At 41.3% G+C, this 22,078-nt stretch overlaps 2 protein-coding genes across 2 annotated transcripts; one reads left to right on the forward strand and one right to left on the reverse strand.

The window, feature by feature from the left end:
• Positions 1-4,232: 4,232 nt before the first annotated feature.
• LOC135476850 (leucine-rich repeat-containing G-protein coupled receptor 5-like) lies at positions 4,233-6,173 on the reverse strand. Its single transcript, XM_064756994.1, has one exon. It carries the CDS (start codon positions 6,103-6,105, stop codon positions 4,690-4,692), a length of 1,416 nt encoding a protein of 471 aa, XP_064613064.1. The 5' UTR covers positions 6,106-6,173; the 3' UTR covers positions 4,233-4,689.
• Positions 6,174-18,336: 12,163 nt separating this feature from the next.
• LOC135476353 (insulin-like growth factor-binding protein complex acid labile subunit) lies at positions 18,337-19,965 on the forward strand. The gene has a single exon (XM_064756352.1). It carries the CDS (start codon positions 18,337-18,339, stop codon positions 19,963-19,965), a length of 1,629 nt encoding a protein of 542 aa, XP_064612422.1.
• Positions 19,966-22,078: the final 2,113 nt, after the last annotated feature.

Raw genomic sequence — 22,078 nt, forward strand, 5'->3', positions numbered from 1 at the left:
TCAGGGCAATCGGATCGGCGGTTCTGGAGAAGAAGTATTTTTTAAATTTCCATACTTCTCCAGTATGGCCGAAAAGTGGGTCACAGGTAGATAAAGTTTTATACTCCAGCAGGTAAACCAAGCGATTTGGTAATGAACATGTGTAGAACGTCAACAGCTGTGACACGCAGTTTTCTAGCAAAAAGAAGAAAACAGTTGTCAGAGAAGACGAAAAATAATCTGAGCAAGAAGTGTAGTCTTCCAGGCGAAACTTATTTTTCCTCAAGCGAAGCTTGGAAGTCTAATAATAATCTGAAGAAGGACTACCTGCGTGGATCCTATTCAACCCTACAAGTCTAGTGTTTATTATCACAGACCATCCAATTTAGGCACACTTAGAGTACAGATATAGAGATTTGCCCTCGGTGGTTTTCATGTCTACAACTGTAATAGTTTTCTGTCACACGACCGCCAAATATGTTTTTGTGCTTTTTCGCAGTTTGTTCGCTGTTTGCGGAAAACTATACATCAGCGGAAAGAAAGAGGATACTAGCGTTGACCCCTAATAATTGATTTTAGTAATCGTTGTTGATGTAGCAGCCAACTGAAAATACCGCAATGTTCATTTCACTCAATGTGGCGATGTTTTGGACCATTTCAAGTGTTTACTTGCGGGCATTAAGGAATTTGTGTGCCAGAACATAACTTCCACTGAACTTGTATGTAACTGTTGGTGCACAACTTCCTTCATTGTTAAAACAATAACTGTCTTTCGATTAATGAGATCATACCACGATATCCACCAAATACGCACAGTTGTGTTGCGTGAGATGGAAGTAGCGTAGTGGAAAATAGGGCCACACCTTTGAACTAGAAAATCTTGGGTTCACGTCCAGAATGGCGCCTTAAATGCTTAGTATAGACTAAATACAAAGTAATTTTGAAATCGTACACACGTATGGGATGTTTCCACGTATAAATATATCTGGAGTCATCAATGCGGAATAGTCGCTGTGAGTTCGTCCAGCTCATGCTGGCTTCCTCTCCAGCTGTACGTGGGATGATCTTCCAGCAACCTGCGGATGGCCGTGGGTTTTACCCGGGCTCTGCCGTGCTTCCTCCTACCATAATGCTGGCCACCGTTGTATAAGTGAAATATTCTTGAGTATGGCGTAAAACACCAGTCAAAAAATAAATAAATCAATCAATCAATGACCACAATGGTGATGACGTATGCTTTGCGGTTTACACATGATTGCCAGCTGTCACTGACGTCGTACTCTCAGGTACGCCCTTTCAGCTGGGACTGTTATAACAGATATTAGTCCTATTTTTAAGCTATGAACCCAAACCCACCTTACCACCTCTTGTGATTTGTCATCCAGTTAGGCACCCTTATAAATTTTTGTAACAATTGCTCATGGGGATTTTCGCTGGCTCTTAATTGTTGATTTGATCAACTTCTAGAGGTAGAAATTTGGTTTTAAGAGAGAGTTAGTTTAGTCAGTCAGATAATGTCCGACCATTTTAATGTCGAAGGCTCTTCCCGACTGACCTGGCTGCCATCTCAACACTTCGGTCCAGGTCCCAGCGCCCACAAAGGCAGCGTAAGATCCCAGGTTCAGCATCTTCGTACAAGTCTTTCGTCCATTTTGAAGGCATAAACTTGGAAATTGTGACTTGCATAACAAGACATGCTTTATGAATTTATTCTGATAATTTACGAAGTTGGATTCTACTTAATATTATCCCAAGGCATTTCGGTTTCCATCTCCTCTGGTTTAATCTCAGCTCTCATTTGAATTTGCCCTGACCAAGAAACTCCCGCAAATAGCCGTATTGTAGTTATTTACAGGCATATACTGCTCTTTAAGTTACAAATGAGCGTAGTATACCGATAGAAATAACTAAATGTTGATACGTTGCTTTTTAGAATGTCATGAAAATGATAAAAAATATAGGAACTAGAAATTCCAAAGTCTATTTTCCTTGAATCGACGACCTGTCTTTTGGAGCGCCGAAAAGGGTCGAATCGATGCGAAACAATAGTATTTAGAGTCAAGAAATCTCTTTCGGATAAATGTTTTAATTTGTTTATTTCATGGCTTGGTTTTTTACGTTCTATTTATTTATTTGATTGGTGTTTTAAGCCGTACTCAAGTATTTGATTGGTGTTTTACGCCGCACTCAAGAATATTTCACTTGTACCACGGCGGCCAGCAATATGGTGGGAGGAAACCGGACAGAGCCCGGCGGAAACCCACGACCATCTGCAGGTTGCTGACAGACCTTCCCACTTACGGCCAGAGAGGAAGCCAGCATGAGCTGGGCTTGAACCCACAGCGGTTTTACGTTCTACTCCAGAAGTACGTTTCAGTTACATGGCCGAGGTCAGCCTTATGAAATAGTAGGGAAATTAAACCAGGTATTGAGGCAGGAAAATAACTTCGCTGCTCAGGTACCTAACAAACAACCTGAGGATAATGGTGCAGCTAAAACAGCGAGAGACGGATTCGAACACATGACCTTGTTGTTCAAGACTTAGTCGTCTTAGAAGGTATGGTTTTTTTCATATACTGCTTCAGATCTTAAATTAAATCACACTACATTAGACCAAAATCGAGTAAGCGAAAAGTTCGTGAATGTGGCGCTAAACAAATGTCAAATAACATAAATCAACAAATCACATTCTGTTACATTGATAACTCAAGACATAAGAGGTATCGCTTCGGTGGCTTCATGGTTAGAGCGCCCGCCTTCACGTCGGGAAACCACAGGGTCAAGCCCGGATGGGCAAAAAGACTATGAAAATGGTACTTGCTGCAGCCTCGGTTGGCGTTGCCCTGAGAGGGTAGAGCGAGGAAACATAACTGTCTGACCCGATGTCAGTAAAATGTGAATGCTCCTCGTTGTCATATTGTTAAGTACGACATTAAACCCCAAGCATATATACATAAATATATACAAAACGTAAGAACTGATATCAAAATAAAACAAAAACAACAACAAATCATTACTCTTTCTCCGAATAAACCGAATGACAAAACATGCTTTATTCGGATATCAATACAGACACAGTAGTACAATAGAGTCCTGAATTACTAGACTTGTCTCGGCAGCATGGGCCTGCCATGCTGGATGCGGCAGCCTGGAGAGCCCCACTCGTCATTGGCATTAGGCTCTGTCTCCACTTTAGGCTTAATGGACACACGAGGTTTCTGCTAGTCTTAATGTCGTGTGTGTCATAGGTAACACATTTCTACTTAATGGACACACGAGATTTCTGCTAGTCCTAATGTCGTGTGTCTGTGATAGGTAACACATTTCTACTTAATGGACACACGAGATTTCTGCTAGTTTTAATGTCGTGTGTCTGTGTCTTCTAAATGGACACACGAGATTTCTGCTAGTCGTAATGTCGTGTCTGTCACAGGTAACACACTTCTGCTTAATGGACCTAATAGGTTTCTGTTAGTCTTAATGTCGTGTCTGTCACAGGTAACACATTTCTATTTAATGGACACACGAGGTTTCTGCTAGTCTGAATGTCGCGTGTCTCTTATAGGTAACACACTTCTGCTTAATGGACGCAAGAGGTTTCCGCTAGCCTGAATATCGCGTGTCTCTTATAGGTAACACACTTCTGCTTAATGGACGTTAAAGGTTTCTGCTAGTCTTAATGTCGCGTGTCTGTCAGAGGTAACACATTTTTGCTTAATGGACACAAGATGTTTTGCGCTAGTCTAAATGTCGCGTGTCTGCCATAGGTAACACACCTCTGTTCAATGGACATTAGAGGTTTCTGTTTTGAACTCTGGATCGATTTTCGAGCATATTGTGAATGCAGCTTTAATGTCGTATGTCTGTCATAGTTATCTGGTTTCTGATGATTCCCAGTGTCGTTTAGCTGACGTAAGTAACTACTTAATATTTCTGGGTAACTGGTCTCTGTTGATCTTCAATGCCTTGTAAATGACATAATTAAAGGACACATGGAACGCTTGGGTTTTTATCTCAACACGAACTATGCGATGTTACCTAACATCTAAAAGTACAAACAAGCTTTTGACTTCTTGTTAGAGGCAACGGAAACAGTAAAATGATGTATCAGATGACTATTAAAAACTGTCCAAGAAAATTGTTGGATTTATTTTTTTAAGAATTGTTTAACCTAGTAAATGCATTTGAATGTTTTATTCTGTAGTGGCCTTTTCTGACCAGAATGGGCTCAGTGACGTTACACAAGGTTTTGCTACTTAATGCACAAGAGGCTGCTTCATTTCATCATTCAAAATGCATACACATATTGATCTATGAATGCATTCGCCAATTTGACGTTGAAACGAATTATTTCAGGCAAAAAGTATAGATATGACGTAACTGATATCTACTGGGTCACAACAGACCACCATAGAATCTTATGTTTAAAAACAATTTTAATCGGCTAGAAAAATTCTAAACAACAGACCACCATAGAATCTTATGTTTAAAAACAATTTTAATCGGCTAGAAAAATTCTAAACAAAAAATAAATCCAAGTATTTTCCCGGACAGTTTTTAATTGTATTTCATGTGACATATATACTTCATTTTAGAATGGCCTTTGCTTTTAACCTAACTCTTTCTCCTGGTCTTTTAGGCCGTGTCCCTGACCCACCCCTACTTTACTGGCTTAGATCTAATCCCCCTCCTTTAACCTTGTACTCTTTCTTACAACGTAAAAATACATTGTCCTATCAACAGCGTAGTGAGTGATAATATTACTGAGTGCTCGCGGAGAACTGCACGGGAAGAACTGTTGTAATGATAATACAACTTGTCCCTCTTTGGACAGGTTTTAGTTCTCATATTGCCACATTTTCTACGAGCGCGTTCCGTGGATGCGACGTCTTCCACGTTCATCTTGGCATATAACGGAGGCGCTGCGCATGTGGCCTCTACCTGGACGTAGTGGCTTAAGGCGATGTTGAATACGTAACAGTCACACACCAGAGGGTTTTCCGTCACGCCTACGTAGTCGTACATGCATGGATCCGTAATGAAACTTAATGACTTCATTTTGTTGTCGTTAAGGGAAACATGGACCGGTCCATTGTTCCAGACAAACGCCAGAGGAGAAACGTCGGCGATGTTCATCCAGTTAAGCGTGTACCGCCTGGCGTGGAGCCCTTGCGTAAAATTGTCCGGTAGACTCGTGAAATCGTTTGATGAAGCGTCCAGCCATTGTAGGTTGTCAAGAACTGCCAGTTCGTGGAGAGGGAGTTCGGTAAGGCGCATGTCCCGAATGCTGAGCATGGTTAAAGTGTCCGTTATTCCATCGAACATCTCGCGTGAAAACTCGAAGATGTTCCCGTCCAGTGTCAGTTCTTCGAGTGAATCCAAAGGCTGGAAAGCCTTCGGTGGAAATGTGTGTATATTGTTGGAATTGAAGCTCAATGATTTTAGCTTTTTGAGAGGGGCCAAAGCCTTGGCAGGGTACACGGTGATGTCACTATGATAAAAATCCAGATTCTCCAAAGTGGGAGCGACGTCAACGAACGCCAGAGGATGAATACTGTCAGGTTTGCTGAAATCGTGGCGGCTTAGAGTCAACTTTTTCAACTTATTCATTCCTCTAAAGGCTTTCGCGGGGACATACGAAAGCGGATTCGAATCAAAATCCACCTCTTCCAAATTTCGCAGTTGTCTGATGGCCGTCGGAATGGATTCAAGTTCGTTGAAGATGATATCAAGTTTTCGTAGCGTTCCTTTTATGCCATCGAATGTTCCATCTGGGAGAGTGTTCATATAACACCCGTGCAAGTCCAACGTTTCTAAAGAGGCAAGGCCCCGGAACGACCCCCTTTCAAGCTTTAACTTCGTGTTTCCGGCTAGTTTCAATGTTTTTAAGGCCACCAGTTTGTCCAGGCCTTGTGGAAGTTGTACAAGGTCATTACTAGAGAGGTCAAGCTCCTCGATCACGATTGCAACATCCACAAATGCGTTTCGTTCAATTATAGAAATATTGTTGTTTTGCAGCAAAATCCTTTTCGGAATAATACCTCTAAAAGCTCGGTTTCTCAAGACTGTTATGCTGTGACCCGATAAATCCAGCGTGTGGGCTTTGATCCATCCACCAAACTCCATGACCTCTGTCAAGGTTAAATCTGAACAACCAATCGTATACTCTTTTTCATGCGTATATGTATTCTGCACTGGACCGCACTTACAGCCAGCTGGGCAGGAATGTGAACCTCGGACACACAGAGAAAAGCAGGTTAGAGTGAGCCACAGCTCTAAAGCGTAGCAGAACATCGTCAGGCGCTGTACAGGGGGTGGTCTGCATGGGATAAAAAGTAGCGTAATTACAAAATATAAATGATACATATATCAAAAGGAGAGAATTAAGCCATCCGTAAAGGTCACTCAAAAGGTCTGTACCGATACTTTTATAGTGTGGAGAACAAATTTACTACATATACCCTGTGCGTGTAAACGGCAAGGAAATACTGTATAGCATACACGTGACTATTAACAACACTCACAGGTACAGTGGTCATACTAAACAATCCTGTAATCATAATGAGCCCCTGAGCAAAATTTATTTACTTTTCATTTCTATCTGGGTAAACTGATATACTCAAGAAATATACACTTATACGATGGCGGTCAGTTTTATGGGTGGAGTAAACCACTTGGCAAATTACATGTATATTCTGGAAAGGCTAGAGAGCGGTACATACGCTGTAAGGAGCATGCTCCATATATATATGGCTTCAAGCTCAGTGGTGACCGGCACCGATAGCACAGTTGGTAGAATGTCCGCTCCGTGAGCGGTAGATCCAGAGTCAATCCTGGGCAGAGTCACACCTAAGACCTTAAAGGAGGGGGTTGTAACTTCCTCGCTTGGCGTTCAGCATTAGGGTGGTAGTGTAACGACTGGTTGACGGGTATCAGTATAATGGCTCGGGCGGGGCAACTTACTTGCCTGCGATAAGTTGTCTCAGTGAAGCAGCACTAGATAAAAGAGCGGTGGAAATCCGTCCTGCAACAAGGAGGCACATTACATTTATTCAAAGGATTCATTCGTCGTTATATGACTACAAAATTGTTAAGCACCAAGCACTCACTCTACCTTAATGGTCGAGATTTCTTTTTTCGCTGAGTTGTGGTCAGTCCAAACGGTCTAATGGGCTTTCCCCTTTCGCGGACTATAGCCATCAGAACTTGACCAAAGTGGTTTCCCTGGGGTTCAGGACGTTTGTCAGGTATCTGACGATGGTTTCCCTGGGGTTCAAGACGTTTGTCAGCTACCTGACAATTGTTTCCCTGGGACAGAATTTTCTCCGGACTCTTCTCGGTTTCCCCACATCATAATGTTGGCCGCCGTCGTAAAAGGGAAATATTCTTGAGTGCGGTATAAAAAACCAATCAAATAAATAAATAAATAAATAAACTGACGGAATACTATATTTACTGAGTTACGGCAGAATAGATTATGTCATTACTACAAAATATTAATCTTTAACTGAGGTGACTTGACAAGAGGCCGTATTTCACCGGTTACGTGCACCCAATTGCCAACTATAACACTGTCGTCACTTCAGTCTGGTTTTACTCTCTATGCTGTAGTTGTATTTCACGGGTTATGTGCAACCATTTGCCAACTATCACACTGTCGTCACCGCGGTCTGGTTTTACTTTCTATCATGTGAGTCATTTACCACATATATCATATGACATATTTATACTATTATTCCAACTATTTGTTCGTGTAACGGGGCATATTGTGTTGTCAATAACATAATGTGTTATGAACAGTATAACATAATCTATTCTAGCATCACGCAGAAAACGAAATATTGCGTTAAATTGAACAGATTAATTTTTAAAGTGTACCGAAACGTGCGTCAAATAAGTTTTAAGGACAAGATAGCACCTGACTAAAACATATTTCAATCGAAAGCAGGATTCCCAAGCTTTCTAAACATATCATACTTTATTATTTTAATGAGATTTCACCGAATAACATGTAGAATAAAATGTCAATGCTGAACAAATGGCTGGTATGAATCGAGGGAGACATCTTGAGAATTTTATCCAATCAAACACATTCTTGTCAGCTGTGACGTAGCCTTGACCCATTCACTCCGCGAAGTGACATGTGGTAACGAAGAACTACTGCATAACACATCATTCTGAAATCGTTTATAGCGATTTAGTTACATACAGCCGAGGGCTCATTTCACACGGTGTTGTGGAAAAGGTCTGTACCATTTACGGATCACCACAGACGTAAAATTAGTTGATTTACAAGCCGTGTAATATTCCACAGCGAAATCACAAATTATGTCACACAGTAGCATACCGTCTTGGCCCAAACCTCATTCATCTCCCCAGTAGACCTTCAGCCTACTTAGACATTCTGTTCAAATTATACAAATATATTTTTTATCGTTTACTTTACCGTTTAGTCAGCAGTTTCTAAATAACAAATATCTGAGTTGGTGAAATATTCATTTGGAATGCCGAAGGCTGATGGGAATGAGAAGACGGCATCTCACCGAACAGTGCTTAAAATTAATTAAATCTTATGATATATTTTTTTCTCTCAAAGTTTATGAGACAGTCAGCGACAGTCGAATGCCTAAATCAGCCTCAGTGGTGCTTAGTTGTATTTCTATTTGTTTCAGAATTGAGCATGAATATAGTTGTACAACAATCCTATTGTAATTTTGTAAATATTTAATAGGGGTCAAAATCACCAGCACAACCCCTCCGGAGGCTATACGACCTGAACCAGGAATACTCAAACCGTGCATCTGCAGGCTACTTAAACTAAAAGTGAGACAGCAGGCTTACCATATCAACACTAGAAATATCCTTTCAGCATGCCCAGAAAAAGCTGTTTATCACTTGGACCCATTACTTCGAAGCCCACCTTTATCTGACATAGGGCACTGCTTTGACTATAATACGGAAAATAACTTCGACGTTAGAGAGCTAGAGTAAATGTGACGTCACCTTGCTGTCGATAATGGAGTGATTTGAATGGTTGTCTTTCAGAGGATATAAACATTAGTCAGGTGCTGTCTTTCACTTGAATATTCTTTAAACTGCGCGTGAAACACCAGTCCAGTAAATAAATACTTCAACAGCATGTATGGACCAGCCAGCTCACAGAATGGAGTATCGCAGCGTTGACACCTAAAGTCTTCATAACTAGCGTATTATGTGGCATAATGGCGTCATTAAAGCTTAAATGTTGCCACATTTCCATAATTTCTGTAATTAACCATCGCCATTATTTCCTACATCCTGCCTGCACTTTACATTAATAGGCCTCAATTCCACAAACAAGATTTTTCACTCTGTAAACGCGATTTTCACCTTATAGGCTGTTTCACGGTGCTTTTTTCATGATGCTGTTTCACGATGTTTTTTCACGACGCTTTTTTCACGATGCTGTTTAACGGTGCTTTTTTCACAATGCTGTTTCACGGTGCTTTTTTCATAATGTTTTTTTTTTAACGATGCTGTTTCACGGTGCTTTTTTCATGATGCTGTTTCACGATGTTTTTTCACGATGCTGTTTAAAGGTGCTTTTTTAACGATGCTGTTTCACGGTGCTTTTTTATAATTTTTTTTTAACGATGCTTTTTCACTATGAATATTTTTCAAACTTTTTGGACATCTTGCGTTGGGACTACAGACTCTGTACTCTTGTTAACGCATAATTACTGTAAAATGTTAAGTCAATTTGGGAGCTGCAGTGAAATTTACAATTGTAATCGATGAACTGTTGCTTATGGAATAAGGGTCCATTCCAAAATCCCAATTTTGCTGCAGTCATACATTTGAAACTTGCATACAATGTCTAGTTTAAGGCATCATACATGCTGTTAAAGTTTGTCCTGACATAGTACCGACTGTAATTCCTGTAGTTCAAACAAATTAGCGTTTAGTTCAAATTTTTCTGGTTTAACCCAGTAACTCCAGTTTTTGATGACCCATAGCCCAGTTCTAATACACTGACTAGTAGGCTGAGAAATAGACCAGTCCTAATACACTGACTAGTACCCTGAGAAATAGACCAGTCCTAATACACTGATTAGTAGGCTGTGATATAGACCAGTCCTAATACATTGATTAGCAGGCTGAGAAATAGACCAGTCCTAATACACTGACTAGTACCCTGAGAAATAGACCAGTCCTAATACACTGATTAGTAGGCTGAGAAATAGACCAGTCCTAATACACTGACTAGTACCCTGAGAAATAGACCAGTCCTAATACACTGACTAGTACCCTGAGAAATAGACCAGTCCTAATACACTGACTAGTAGGCTAAGAAATAGACCAATCCTAATACACTGATTAGTAGGCTGAGGAATAGACCAGTACTAATACACTGATTAGCAGGCTGAGAAATAGACCAGTCCTAATACACTGACTAGTACCCTGAGAAATACTAGGATAGGCTATAATTATGACTAGCCATGGACACGGCGTATCCAGATATTCCTCAGCCTTCTAGGCCGTGAACCCGAACAGCCCTCAAACCGGACGGCGACCCTCGTGAATAATTATTACGTATTAGAGTTGATCAGCAATGGGATTAACAGATAGTCCACTTAATAAATAAATAAATAAATAAATAAATAAATAAATAAATAAATGAATAAATAAATAACATTCCCAACTCTGATTTGTTAAAACAAAACAGGCATTGTGAAATCCCACTCAGTTAATCATCAGAACATGACGGCCTGAGTATACGTGTACGTGACACGTCCAATATCACGGCTGTAATGTTTACACTGCAAAAATTAGTCTGTTAATTTTAACATAAAGTGATAAAATTCTGAGTCTGAGTGATACCAGAATTTATTTTGCTATCGCTGTAGATTGTTCTGTTAAATATAACACACACATTCTATTAATTCGACATACAGATTCTGTTAGTTAGACTAACAGGGTATTGTGTTGAATATGACAAAATACTGTATATAGAAGACTACGGCTTATAAAGCCAGATCAGCGACGAAAGTGCGATAGTTGAAATCATCACACGTAACCAATAAAATCCGGCCTTTAGTCGATTTACCCCAGGGTTTAATTCTAACTGTTCATGTAAATGCTTAAAACCGTAGCTACTTATACCGCCCCTGGCACCATGGTTAAGCAGAATTGGGCTTAAAACAAATTTCAGCGATATGTTAATAGCAATTTATTAGACGCCACTGGTGTAGAGTTACCCAACATGATGTATTAATTGTCACATTTAATAAACAACCACATACAAAACAATACAAAGTGGCCAGGCTGAGACAGACTTATCACCAGCTACACGCCGAGTCTGCGGTGAGTATAGCGAGGCTAAGCTGAGGAGAATGTGGGCTGAGGCTAAACGCTTTATCTACAACCGAGACATCACTGCATAACGTAACTGTATTGTACAGAGCCATTTTCACAAAGCGGCGTACGACATTTTTTATCGCATATTTGTTGTACGACATTTTGTACTTCACTATTAACGTACCATTGTGCTATATGTGCGATTGCGCTACCTGTACGACAACTTTGTGAAACTGGCCTCCCTGAAACATTACCTAGTTATAGACCTGAAGGCCTGTGTGAAGGTTCAGCTATAGCATACCATCATTACAACATAGAGATTGGAAGGCCGGTGCGAAGGTTCAGTTATAGCATAGCATCATTACAACATAGAGGTTGCAAGGCCTGTGTGAAGGTTCAGCTATAGCATACCATCATTACAACATAGAGATTGGAAGGCCTGTGTGAAGGTTCAGCTATAGCATAGCATCATTACAACATAGAGATTGGAAGGCCTGTGCGAAGGTTCAGCTATAGCGTAGCATCATTACAACATCGAGATTGGATGGCCTGTTTGAAGGTTCAGCTATAGCATAGCATCATTACAACATAGAGATTGGAAGGCCTGTGTGAAGGTTCAGCTATAGCATAGCATCATTACAACATAGAGATTGGAAGGCCAGTGTGAAGGTTCAGCTATAGCATAGCATCATTACAATATAGAGATTGCAAGGCCTGTGTGAAGGTTCAGCTATAGCATAGCATCATTACAAAATATACGGCTGATATTGTGGAATTTCACCTACTTATCATCGTTTTGTTTCAAACTACGCCCATTCATGCTTAAGAGTTATAGACTTGCATGTAACCCAGTTGTACATGCAGGAGAAAGGACGCTGTTCAGTACAGCAGGTAAATGTAGCTATGCTAGTCTTACCACCTTATAAGCGTTGGGAAACACGGTATAGGCTTGTATAGACGACGCGAGCACTCAGTGGTAAGATTTCCCACACCCTCGCCGTAATCCTGCCTGCTGGCATGCACGACCCTCACTGAAACTGGCCAGGTCGGTCTGCAGCCCACCAGGATTAATGGGCCTACTTAACCAGCAGCTGCCGTTGCTACTGATCATACAAGGTCAAGGACATGTCATAGGTCATAGGACATTCCCCAAGGGATACATCTGTTTAATTGCAGCATACTTAATTTGTGTACAACGTTTACATGTACATACAGCTGGGAGGATGGGTGTGGGGGGCTGTGGATGCTGAACAAACTCACTGATGGGTAAGCCTTAAATTGGATATGCATCTCAAATGAGGAATCCCACCCGAGGCGGCCGTGTCACCAAGAGTGGACAATATCTATTATGGCCGGTGATAAGTTAAGGCTTAGAATCTAACCGCTTACATCCACGACAAGACTCACACCGTGTATAGCTGGACTAAGAAGTAAGTTTTAAGTCGCAAGTGCTAAAAAAGCCAAACTCAGAACAGGTAAGGAATCAAATTGTGCTTGTCGCATTGTCCTGCTGTTAAGAATCAGTGCACAAATTTTAAACTTTCCATTGCAAAACATTTTAATTGTAGCTGTGCTTGAATTTAAAACTAAGGCTTAAGACGTTTGATAAATACTGACTCTGCGTGAACCACACCATGGACTTACCTTAAGACGTTTGATAAATACTGACTCTGCGTGAACCACACCATGGACTTACCTTAAGACGTTTGATAAATACTGACTCTGCATGAACCACACCATGGACTTACCTTAAGACGTTTGATAAATACTGACTCTGCGTGAACCACACCATGGACTTACCTTAAGACGTTTGATAAATACTGACTCTGCATGAACCACACCATGGACTTACCTTAAGACGTTTGATAAATACTGACTCTGCATGAACCACACCATGGACTTACCTTAAGACGTTTGATAAATACTGACTCTGCATGAACCACACCATGGACTTACCTTAAGACGTTTGATAAATACTGACTCTGCATGAACCACACCATGGACTTACCTTAAGACGTTTGATAAATACTGACTCTGCGTGAACCACACCATGGACTTACCTTAAGACGTTTGATAAATACTGACTCTGCATGAACCACACCATGGACTTACCTTAAGACGTTTGATAAATACTGACTCTGCATGAACCACACCATGGACTTACCTTAAGACGTTTGATAAATACTGACTCTGCATGAACCACACCATGGACTTACCTTAAGACGTTTGATAAATACTGACTCTGCGTGAACCACACCATGGACTTACCTTAAGACGTTTGATAAATACTGACTCTGCATGAACCACACCATGGACTTACCTTACGCTAAGAAAGCGTTCATCTATAAAACTGACAGGGCAGATTCAGTTTGACACATTGTGTTTTATCGCCTTCACTCTAAGTTTCTTAAGCTTACAATGGGTATAATACTTTTGTAATTTAATGTGAACAGAGCGTCCGCATTCTCCATCGATTGTGTTGAATTAGATCGCAAACAAAGGGCAGCCGAGATACATATTTTATTATCGACAACTCATACGCTGCTATAGTACACGATTTCAATACTGATTTCACTCATTCGTCTTGAACATACCTTGCGTCTTTCAAACATCGTTGAAAACTGTTTACAGCTTCTCTTTGGATGATTTCGGCCTAACTTCACACTTTATATGCTTTGTTAGTTCTTTGTGGTTTGTGTTCTATGTCGTTTCTGGGAATTGGCCTTGCGATTATTAATCTGGAACGTCCTTTTTGGTTGACGGCTGGTATACGAATGTCTGTATCGACGCATAGATAGACGAGCTGGTCAAACTATAAGCCTTATAAGCAAATGAAAGCCTTTAATTCCAATTTAGAAGGTTTTAGCACGTTAAAAATGGCCTTGTGGAATCGGCCGATTTCCACTCGACGCAACAAATACATTGTATTAGAATTAGAACGTTTCTTATCATCTACAGAAGGGTGTCCTTCCTTTCATCACTTCCCTACCCCGATTTCTAGTTGAATGATGCACACTAGCATAAAAGTATGCCCCAAGACATGGGGTTCACATCCAATTTCTTAGAATACTTCCACTAAATCAATACCTTAGACGCCTTTAAAGAAATATACAGGTATCTACTTAGTTACGTGATAATGCTTTTTATGTAACGCATGAGTGCATGGAGGAAACTGAAGAGAACGCTGTGAAAGAAACCAAAGAGAATCCGAAAATCCAAAACCGATGAGAATGCGGAGAAAGAAAACCGTACAGACTCCGGAGAAAGAAACCGAACAGTATATCTGGAGAAGGAAACACGAACAGAATGCGGAAAAACCTCACAAAATGCGGAAAGAGAAAACCCAACATAATCAGGAGAAAGAAAACCGATGAATATGCGCAGATGAATCCAAACGAAATCTGGAGAAGGAAACCATCACAGACTCCGGAGAAAAAGAACCGAACAGAATTTGGAGAAAGAAACACGAACAGAATGCGGAAAAGGAAACCGAACAGAATGCGAAGAAAGAAAACCGAATAGAACGCGGAGAAACCGTACAGAATGTGGGAAGAGAAGACCTCAGAAAAGGCGAAAAAAGACTGAAACAGGACCAGAATTCAGAGAAATCCATAGATAGAAAACCGATGAACATGCCAAGAAAAAATCCAAACAGAATTCAGAAAAAGGATCCAGAACAGAAAAAAAACAAAAAGAACGCGTACAAAGAAAATCTGGAGAAGGAGAATACAGGTCAGATTGTTCCTGGAGCGGAAAGAAAACGCAACAGACCTAAGTGCGGTGCCTTTCCTCCCGGAACTCCGGTTTCGTCCACCCATAAACCTGATTCCACCCATAAACTTGCCCCCCCCCCCCTAAATCTGACTCCCATTCATAAACCTGACTCCCATCCATAAACCTGACCTCCACATCAGTGGAAAATTAGTATGGCGCATATGCACGTATACACAGCATTTGAATAATTCTAGACCAGTGACGTGAAACGAGGTAACGAGGCAGCGAAGCGAGATAGCGAGGCAGCGAGGTAACGAAGTAGCGAGGGAATCTCGTCCCTCCTATGTACGACCGGAGAAAAAGCCAGCATGCATGAGCTGGAGCTGAACTCACAGCATCCGCTTTGGTGATGCTCTTATGTCAGTGCGCTGCGCTAGCACGCTATCCAATATAGGCCACGGAGACCTTTAAGTAAGTGTACATGATGTAAGATTATATATAGCTTTAATATAAAGTAGCGTTAGATAAGACAGCTGCATTTTTTAAACATTCCTCTTGTCACTAGTTATTATCCGAAGACAGAAATGAATGAGAAGACGTGTTCATTTCTCACATGTTACTTAATGAACGATCCCAACAAGAAGTTAGAGCGACAGCTGCAGATCTATTTCTTACCACGTGCTAAGCCATTATAGCAAGCATGCATGCAGCTGGTCATGAGGGAGATGGGCAGCTTGGGGAGGTCAACGTATCAGACATAAAAACACAGCACACACAGAGCGTGGAATGATTCAGCCTTGGCATAGGTTCTACAACCCACACGGCACAGACGGAATGCCCGTGGTTTAGCGGTAATAGAAAGTTGCGGGTGGAAGTTCACCGATTTGGCCCATATATATATACAGTTCTTGGTTTAGCCTGTCTGTCAGTCTGGGGCTCTCAGAATCAATGGAGTTGCCCTAAATTCTTGGCCCCCCGGGCTCAGTTTCTCTAGCCCTGTTTTCTCTAGCCGGGATAGTGTGTTGGTTTTGTTGAGGGGTAGACAGTCGGAGGGTTCCTGTGTGTCTGCAGCCTGCCCTTCCCCCTCACAGTCCGCGTACAGATCTGCTGGTCCCAGACACCAGGGTAAGTACCAGTATATCTGTATATGCATGTACATAACAGTTCACTTAGTTGCATGGTTTGTTTGTCCTGGAAATATAGAGGCGATTCTATGACGACAGGCTAAATTTATTAAAAACAAATATTTATGAGAAAAATTCTCATCGAATTGATGAGGAATAGAATTTAGTTACAAGCGCAGCAATGTACTTATACATACACAATGGCGGACGGAATGGAAGAAAACATCATGTATATATGGGCGAGTGTGTCTGCCTATATATAGTGGGATATATACTGTTATATGGTGGGGGATATACTATTATATAGTGGGATATATACTGTTATATAGCGGGGAATATACTGTTATATAGTGGGATATATACTGTTATAGAGTGGGATATATACTGTTATATGGTGGGGATATACTGTAATATAGTGGGGATATATACTGTTAAATAGTGGGATATATACAGTTATATAGTGGGGGGAGGGGTATACTATTAAATAGTGGGGATATATACTGTTATATAGTGGGGGTAAACTGTTATATAGTGGGGGGAGGGGTATACTATTAAATAGTGGGTATATATACTGTTATATAGTGGGGGTAAACTGTTATATAGTGGGTGGTATACTCTTTTATAGTGAGGGTATATATAGTCATCCTGACGAAAACGTTACGTGTATTTGTGTCACAACGTACGTTACTGTGCCTGCCTGATGGTGATGTATTACCAGGCCAATGGATGATGTGAAGCTGTATACATGTGTGTTTAAGGCAAACAGACAGACAGACACAGGTCTGCACAACTAAACATCTCTAAATGCATGTGTACGGGTTCTTGATTTGACAGACACAGATCTGCACAACAAAACATCTCTAAATGCATGTGTAAGGGTTCTTGATTTGACAGACACAGCTCTGCACAACCAAACATCTCTAAATGCATGTGTACGGGTTCTTGAATTTACAGACACAGAACTGCAATACCCAACATCTTTAGATGCATGTGTAGGGGTTGTTGATTCATTGTAAAGACACACTGGTTTTATAGGCAAAGAAAACACTAAAATAAAGTATTTATCAGATGAAAGACCATTGAACACTGTCCAGGAAAATAGTTTGATTTATTTTTTTAGAATTTTTCTAACCAACTAAAATGCATTTAAAACATAGGATTCTATGGTGGTCTGTTGGGACCTCAGAGGGTATCAGTGACGTCACAGCAATAGTTTAGGCGTGAAATAGTTGGTTTCAAGGTACATTTGTTGAATGCATTCATAGCTCTAAATGAAGATGCATTTTGAATGATGAAACCTAGCAGTCTGTTTGTGTCAAGTGGCAAAAAGCTGAAGTGATATCACTGGCCCTAATATGGTCAGAAAGGGCCATAGCAGAATCCAAAGTTTTAAATGCATTTTACTAAGTCGAAAACATTTTCCCGGGCAATATTTAATGTTTTTTCATCTTACATGTACTTCAGGCGTGAATCAACGTGAGTAATCAACCTGTAATCAACGTGAGCCCCGCCCTAACTGTGCATTATAGGATAACTGAATACCCACTTGTTCTCTGTCCATTGGTGTATATATGTGTAACTAGTACGTCACACGTAAGTTCTCCAGTAATTTGCGAATGGTCTGTGGTTTTCCTGTGTAATCCGGTTTTCTAGACCCATAGAATCGACTGTCAATTCTTGTGTATGGGGTAAAAGTTCAGTCAATGAACCTATCAAAGGCATATACTGGGTTAACACAAGTATTCAAGTGAGAAGTTTTAAAAATATTAACTACAGGTATCCGGAGTGACAGATGCTGACAACTGGAACAGTTTTACGGGAATAAACGTTACATTAAATAAAACTGTTTCAATGACAATGCTTTAACAGCAGCTTAATCTTTTAGTTCGTGCTTTTGGGTAATGGAAAAAGGCTAAGGTATTTGTCATTAACATGAATACCATTTTTTTTTTAACCATTCAGTTTCAATGAAAAGCGGGAAAATGGAACGGGCTAATACTAAAGATGGTACCTGGTTTCAGTTTTAATACACTTAAACTGTGAACGACTTGAAGGGCAGGCATGTAAATGTAAATGTCATATGACTAGTTTTACACCTGAAACTATGATTTACCTTTGCTTTTATAATTGTGACCGTGATCATTCTTATTTCCGTAGTCAGTAATATTTTAACTCATCAAAAATGTCACCTCTAATTCCAGCCCCTACCATGACAAGCCTGACGATGTTCTGCTGTGTGGCTGGGCTAGGGTTGTGGATGGCAGTCACTTCGTATTCCGCCTCTGCTCAAGTGACAGACTTGTGTCCAACCGGATGTAGATGTGGTCCTGTAGAAAATCCATTCACATATGAAACGGTGTTTACCATTGGCTGTTCCAATTTAACCTTGACAGAGGTCATGGAGTTTCGTGGCGGAGAGAAAGTAGATGTTCTAGACTTATCTGGTCATAGGATATCCGTTTTAAAAAATGGTGCTTTCAAAGGAATAAAGCCCAAAAAGATATTACTTCAGAACAATAATATTTCTGTGATAGAACCGGAAGCATTTACTGATGTGGCCCTGGTCGCGGAAAAACTTGACCTCTCTACCAATAACCTTTTTCATTTACCCCAAGGATTGGAAAATATGTCAGCTTTGAAAACCTTGAAACTAGCCGGAAACAGGAAGTTAAAGCTTGTGAAAGGTTCATTCCGGGGATTGATGTCATTAGAGACGTTGGATTTGGACCAGTGTTTCCTGTCCGAGATTCCTGATGGCACATTCGGCGACGTCGGAGGAACGCTTCGCAAACTCCATTTGTCTGGCAACAAATTGACTATCATACCAGTCTCGCTACAACAACTACGGAAAGTGGAGGAAATCGACTTGGATAACAACCCCATTACGTCTATTTCGGCACACGCCTTCAGAGGCATGGAAAAGTTGAAAAAACTAACCCTGAACCGAAATGAGTTCAGCAAACCCGATAGCCTCCATCCGCTGGCTTTCGTTGACGTCGCTCTCACTTTGGAGGATTTGGACTTCTACCACAGCCGGATGACGGTTTGTCCCACTGAGGCACTCTCTCCGCTGAGAAAGTTACGAACTCTTGGCTTCGACGCCAACGAAATCAAGGCTTTTCCACCTAAGGCTTTCCAGACGTTGGATTCCTTAACGAAACTCGTCCTGGACGGGAACAAGTTTAACTTCACCGAGGATATGTTTGTGGGAATTACGGACACACTGACCAAGCTGAGCATCCGGGGCATGGGCTTAACACAGCTTCCGGTACGCGAACTAGCCGCCTTGGACCATTTACAATGGCTTGACGCCTCGGCCAACAACTTCAAGACACTGCCAGATAATTTCACGCGCGGCATACACGCAAATCGTTACACACTCGAACACATGAAAGTCACGGATATCTCCGCGAAGGCGTTTTCGGGGAAAGACAGAACGGTTCATCTCGATCTTGAAGACAACAAAATCAAAAGGTTGGACTTCGTGGCAGATCCGTGTATGTTTGAGTATGTTGCTGTGTCAGAAAATCCCCTGTTTTGCGACTGTCACTCTCTACACGTCGCCTCTCATTCTCACATCATCCTATCAGGTATGTGCAAAGGACCCCCTCCTTTCGCCAATATGGACGTTTCCGGGGTGCCTTTCAAAAAACTTGCTCAGAAAAAATGTGCAAATAATGCAAAAACGATGGAAATTGTCTGTCCTGCGATTAAGTCACATTCAAAGTCTACTGGTATTTCTGTCAAACACTCCTTGACTTTGCTAATGACGTCACTAATGACTTTACTGGCATTGACGTTTTACATGTGACACCAGAGTTGACGTCCAAAAGAACATAAACTGTCCGATTACAAATGGTCATTATTGGATTGCATTCAACAGACCTAACGTATATCACCAAATTGTTATTTTCTTACTATGTGGAGTGTGGAGGTCTCAATTGTGGGATCTTGCTGACACTTGGAGATCAAAACAGTTGAAGTTTGTGAACAGCGGAGGATCTCAACATTTCAAACTTGCTGGAAGTTGGGATCTCAACGTTTGGAGTTTGTTGATACTTAGAGCTTGTCAACAAATGGGGAACTCAACAGCAACAGTTGGCACATGCTACGTGTGTTACACATGGGGATCTCAACAGCAACAGCTGGCACATGCTACGTATGTTACACATGGGGAACTCAACAGCAACAGCTGGCACATGCTACGTGTGTTACACATGGGGAACTCAACAGCAACAGTTGGCACATGCTACGTGTGTTACACATGGGGATCTCAACAGCAACAGGTGGAACATGCTACGTGTTTTACATATGGGGAACTCAACAGCAACAGTTGTCACATGCTACGTGTGTTACACATGGGGAACTCAACAGCAACAGTTGGCACATGCTACGTGTGATACACATGGGGATCTCAGCAGCAACAGTTGTCACATGCTACGTGTGTTACACATGGGGAACTCAACAGCAACAGTTGGCCCATGCTACGTGTTACACATGGGGATCTCAACAGCAACAGTTGGCCCATGCTACATGGGGAACTCAACAGCAACAGTTGTCACATGCTACGTGTGTTACACATGGGGAACTCAACAGCAACAGTTGTCACATGCTACGTGTGTTACACATGGGGAACTCTGTAGCAACAGTTGTCACATGCTACGTGTGTTACACATGGGGAACTCAACAGCAACAGTTGGCCCATGCTACGTGTGTTACACATGGGGAACTCAACAGCAACAGTTGGCCCATGCTACGTGTGTTACACATGGGGAACTCAACAGCAACAGTTGGCCCATGCTACGTGTGTTACACATGGGGATCTCAGCAGCAACAGTTGTCACATGCTACGTGTGTTACACATGGGGAACTCTGTAGCAACAGTTGTCACATGCTACGTGTGTTACACATGGGGAACTCAAATGTTGAAGTTTATTAATAATTAAACAGTCATGCCGGAAATCTACGTAGTCTTATTAACCATTTTCTATGGCCGGGAAATTACACAGACCTGTTTTATTTTGATCAGCGCTTTGTTGCATGCAGGAATACACTAAAAGAATACTAAGGAAAGTAAACAGATGGGTTCATGTCGCTCTCTGCGCATGCGTGGTCGGTTCTTGACGATTGTTTTACATTGCAACCATCACCTCGACCAAGACGTTTTTACCCTCACCTCTTAGTGTCGCTGTAATGAAAACGTCCAGCGCTAAACATGAGTGAAACTTTGGAGAAAACCTACCCTAAAACTGACTGCCATCGTACAAGAGAAGTACTTTGAGTATGGCAGAAAGAACAATCACATAGATAAAAAAAAAATACTTGGAAAATGGAATGCATACGTGTCAAGTAAATAAAATGTTGACAGGATTTTGTATGACATCACTTCTTGTCTCATGATTTGGTCTCGGCGAGTTGCTCGCGATTTCTCTCCGCAATTTCCCGTCTATAGGCAGTGGTTTGGGGCGAGTATAACGGAGGTGCGCATGTGCGGAAGGGGAGTATAATTTGGTGGATTAGCAAACAACAAGAGTGCAAGGCTGGTGGATGAAGGGGTACAGCTGTTCCTCATTTCGAAATTCACATGTTTAAGAATGTGTATGTTTTAAAACCTGCCAGACAGATTGGAGTAAAATAAATTGTCCGAATTGTCTACAATCACCGTGTTTTAATGGTTCAGGAAAAAGTCTGTTCAGATAAGTGAACTGTCAGCCTTAATGATAACGGGTTACCTCTTTTCCAAGGAAAAAAACTATTGCATATGTAACCAAGGCAGTGACAACATGCAATCAGATCTATATCGCATTGCTCTTTCCCTTTTACCGAAAACACTGTGGTAAATCGCCCATCCTCGCGCCTTTAAAGCAATTAACTACCATCACCGTTCAAAACTGGCTTAAGACTTAAGACGAGATTTTGATTAG

The sequence above is a fragment of the Liolophura sinensis genome, chromosome 10 (assembly GCF_032854445.1).
Source record: "Liolophura sinensis isolate JHLJ2023 chromosome 10, CUHK_Ljap_v2, whole genome shotgun sequence".
Lineage (NCBI taxonomy): Eukaryota > Metazoa > Mollusca > Polyplacophora > Chitonida > Chitonidae > Liolophura > Liolophura sinensis.

Excerpts from the sequence above, each read along its gene's own strand:
- LOC135476850 (XM_064756994.1), bottom strand. The coding sequence starts at position 6,105 with ATGGAGTTTGGTGGATGGATCAAAGCCCACACGCTGGATTTATCGGGT.
- LOC135476353 (XM_064756352.1), top strand. The coding sequence starts at position 18,337 with ATGTCACCTCTAATTCCAGCCCCTACCATGACAAGCCTGACGATGTTC.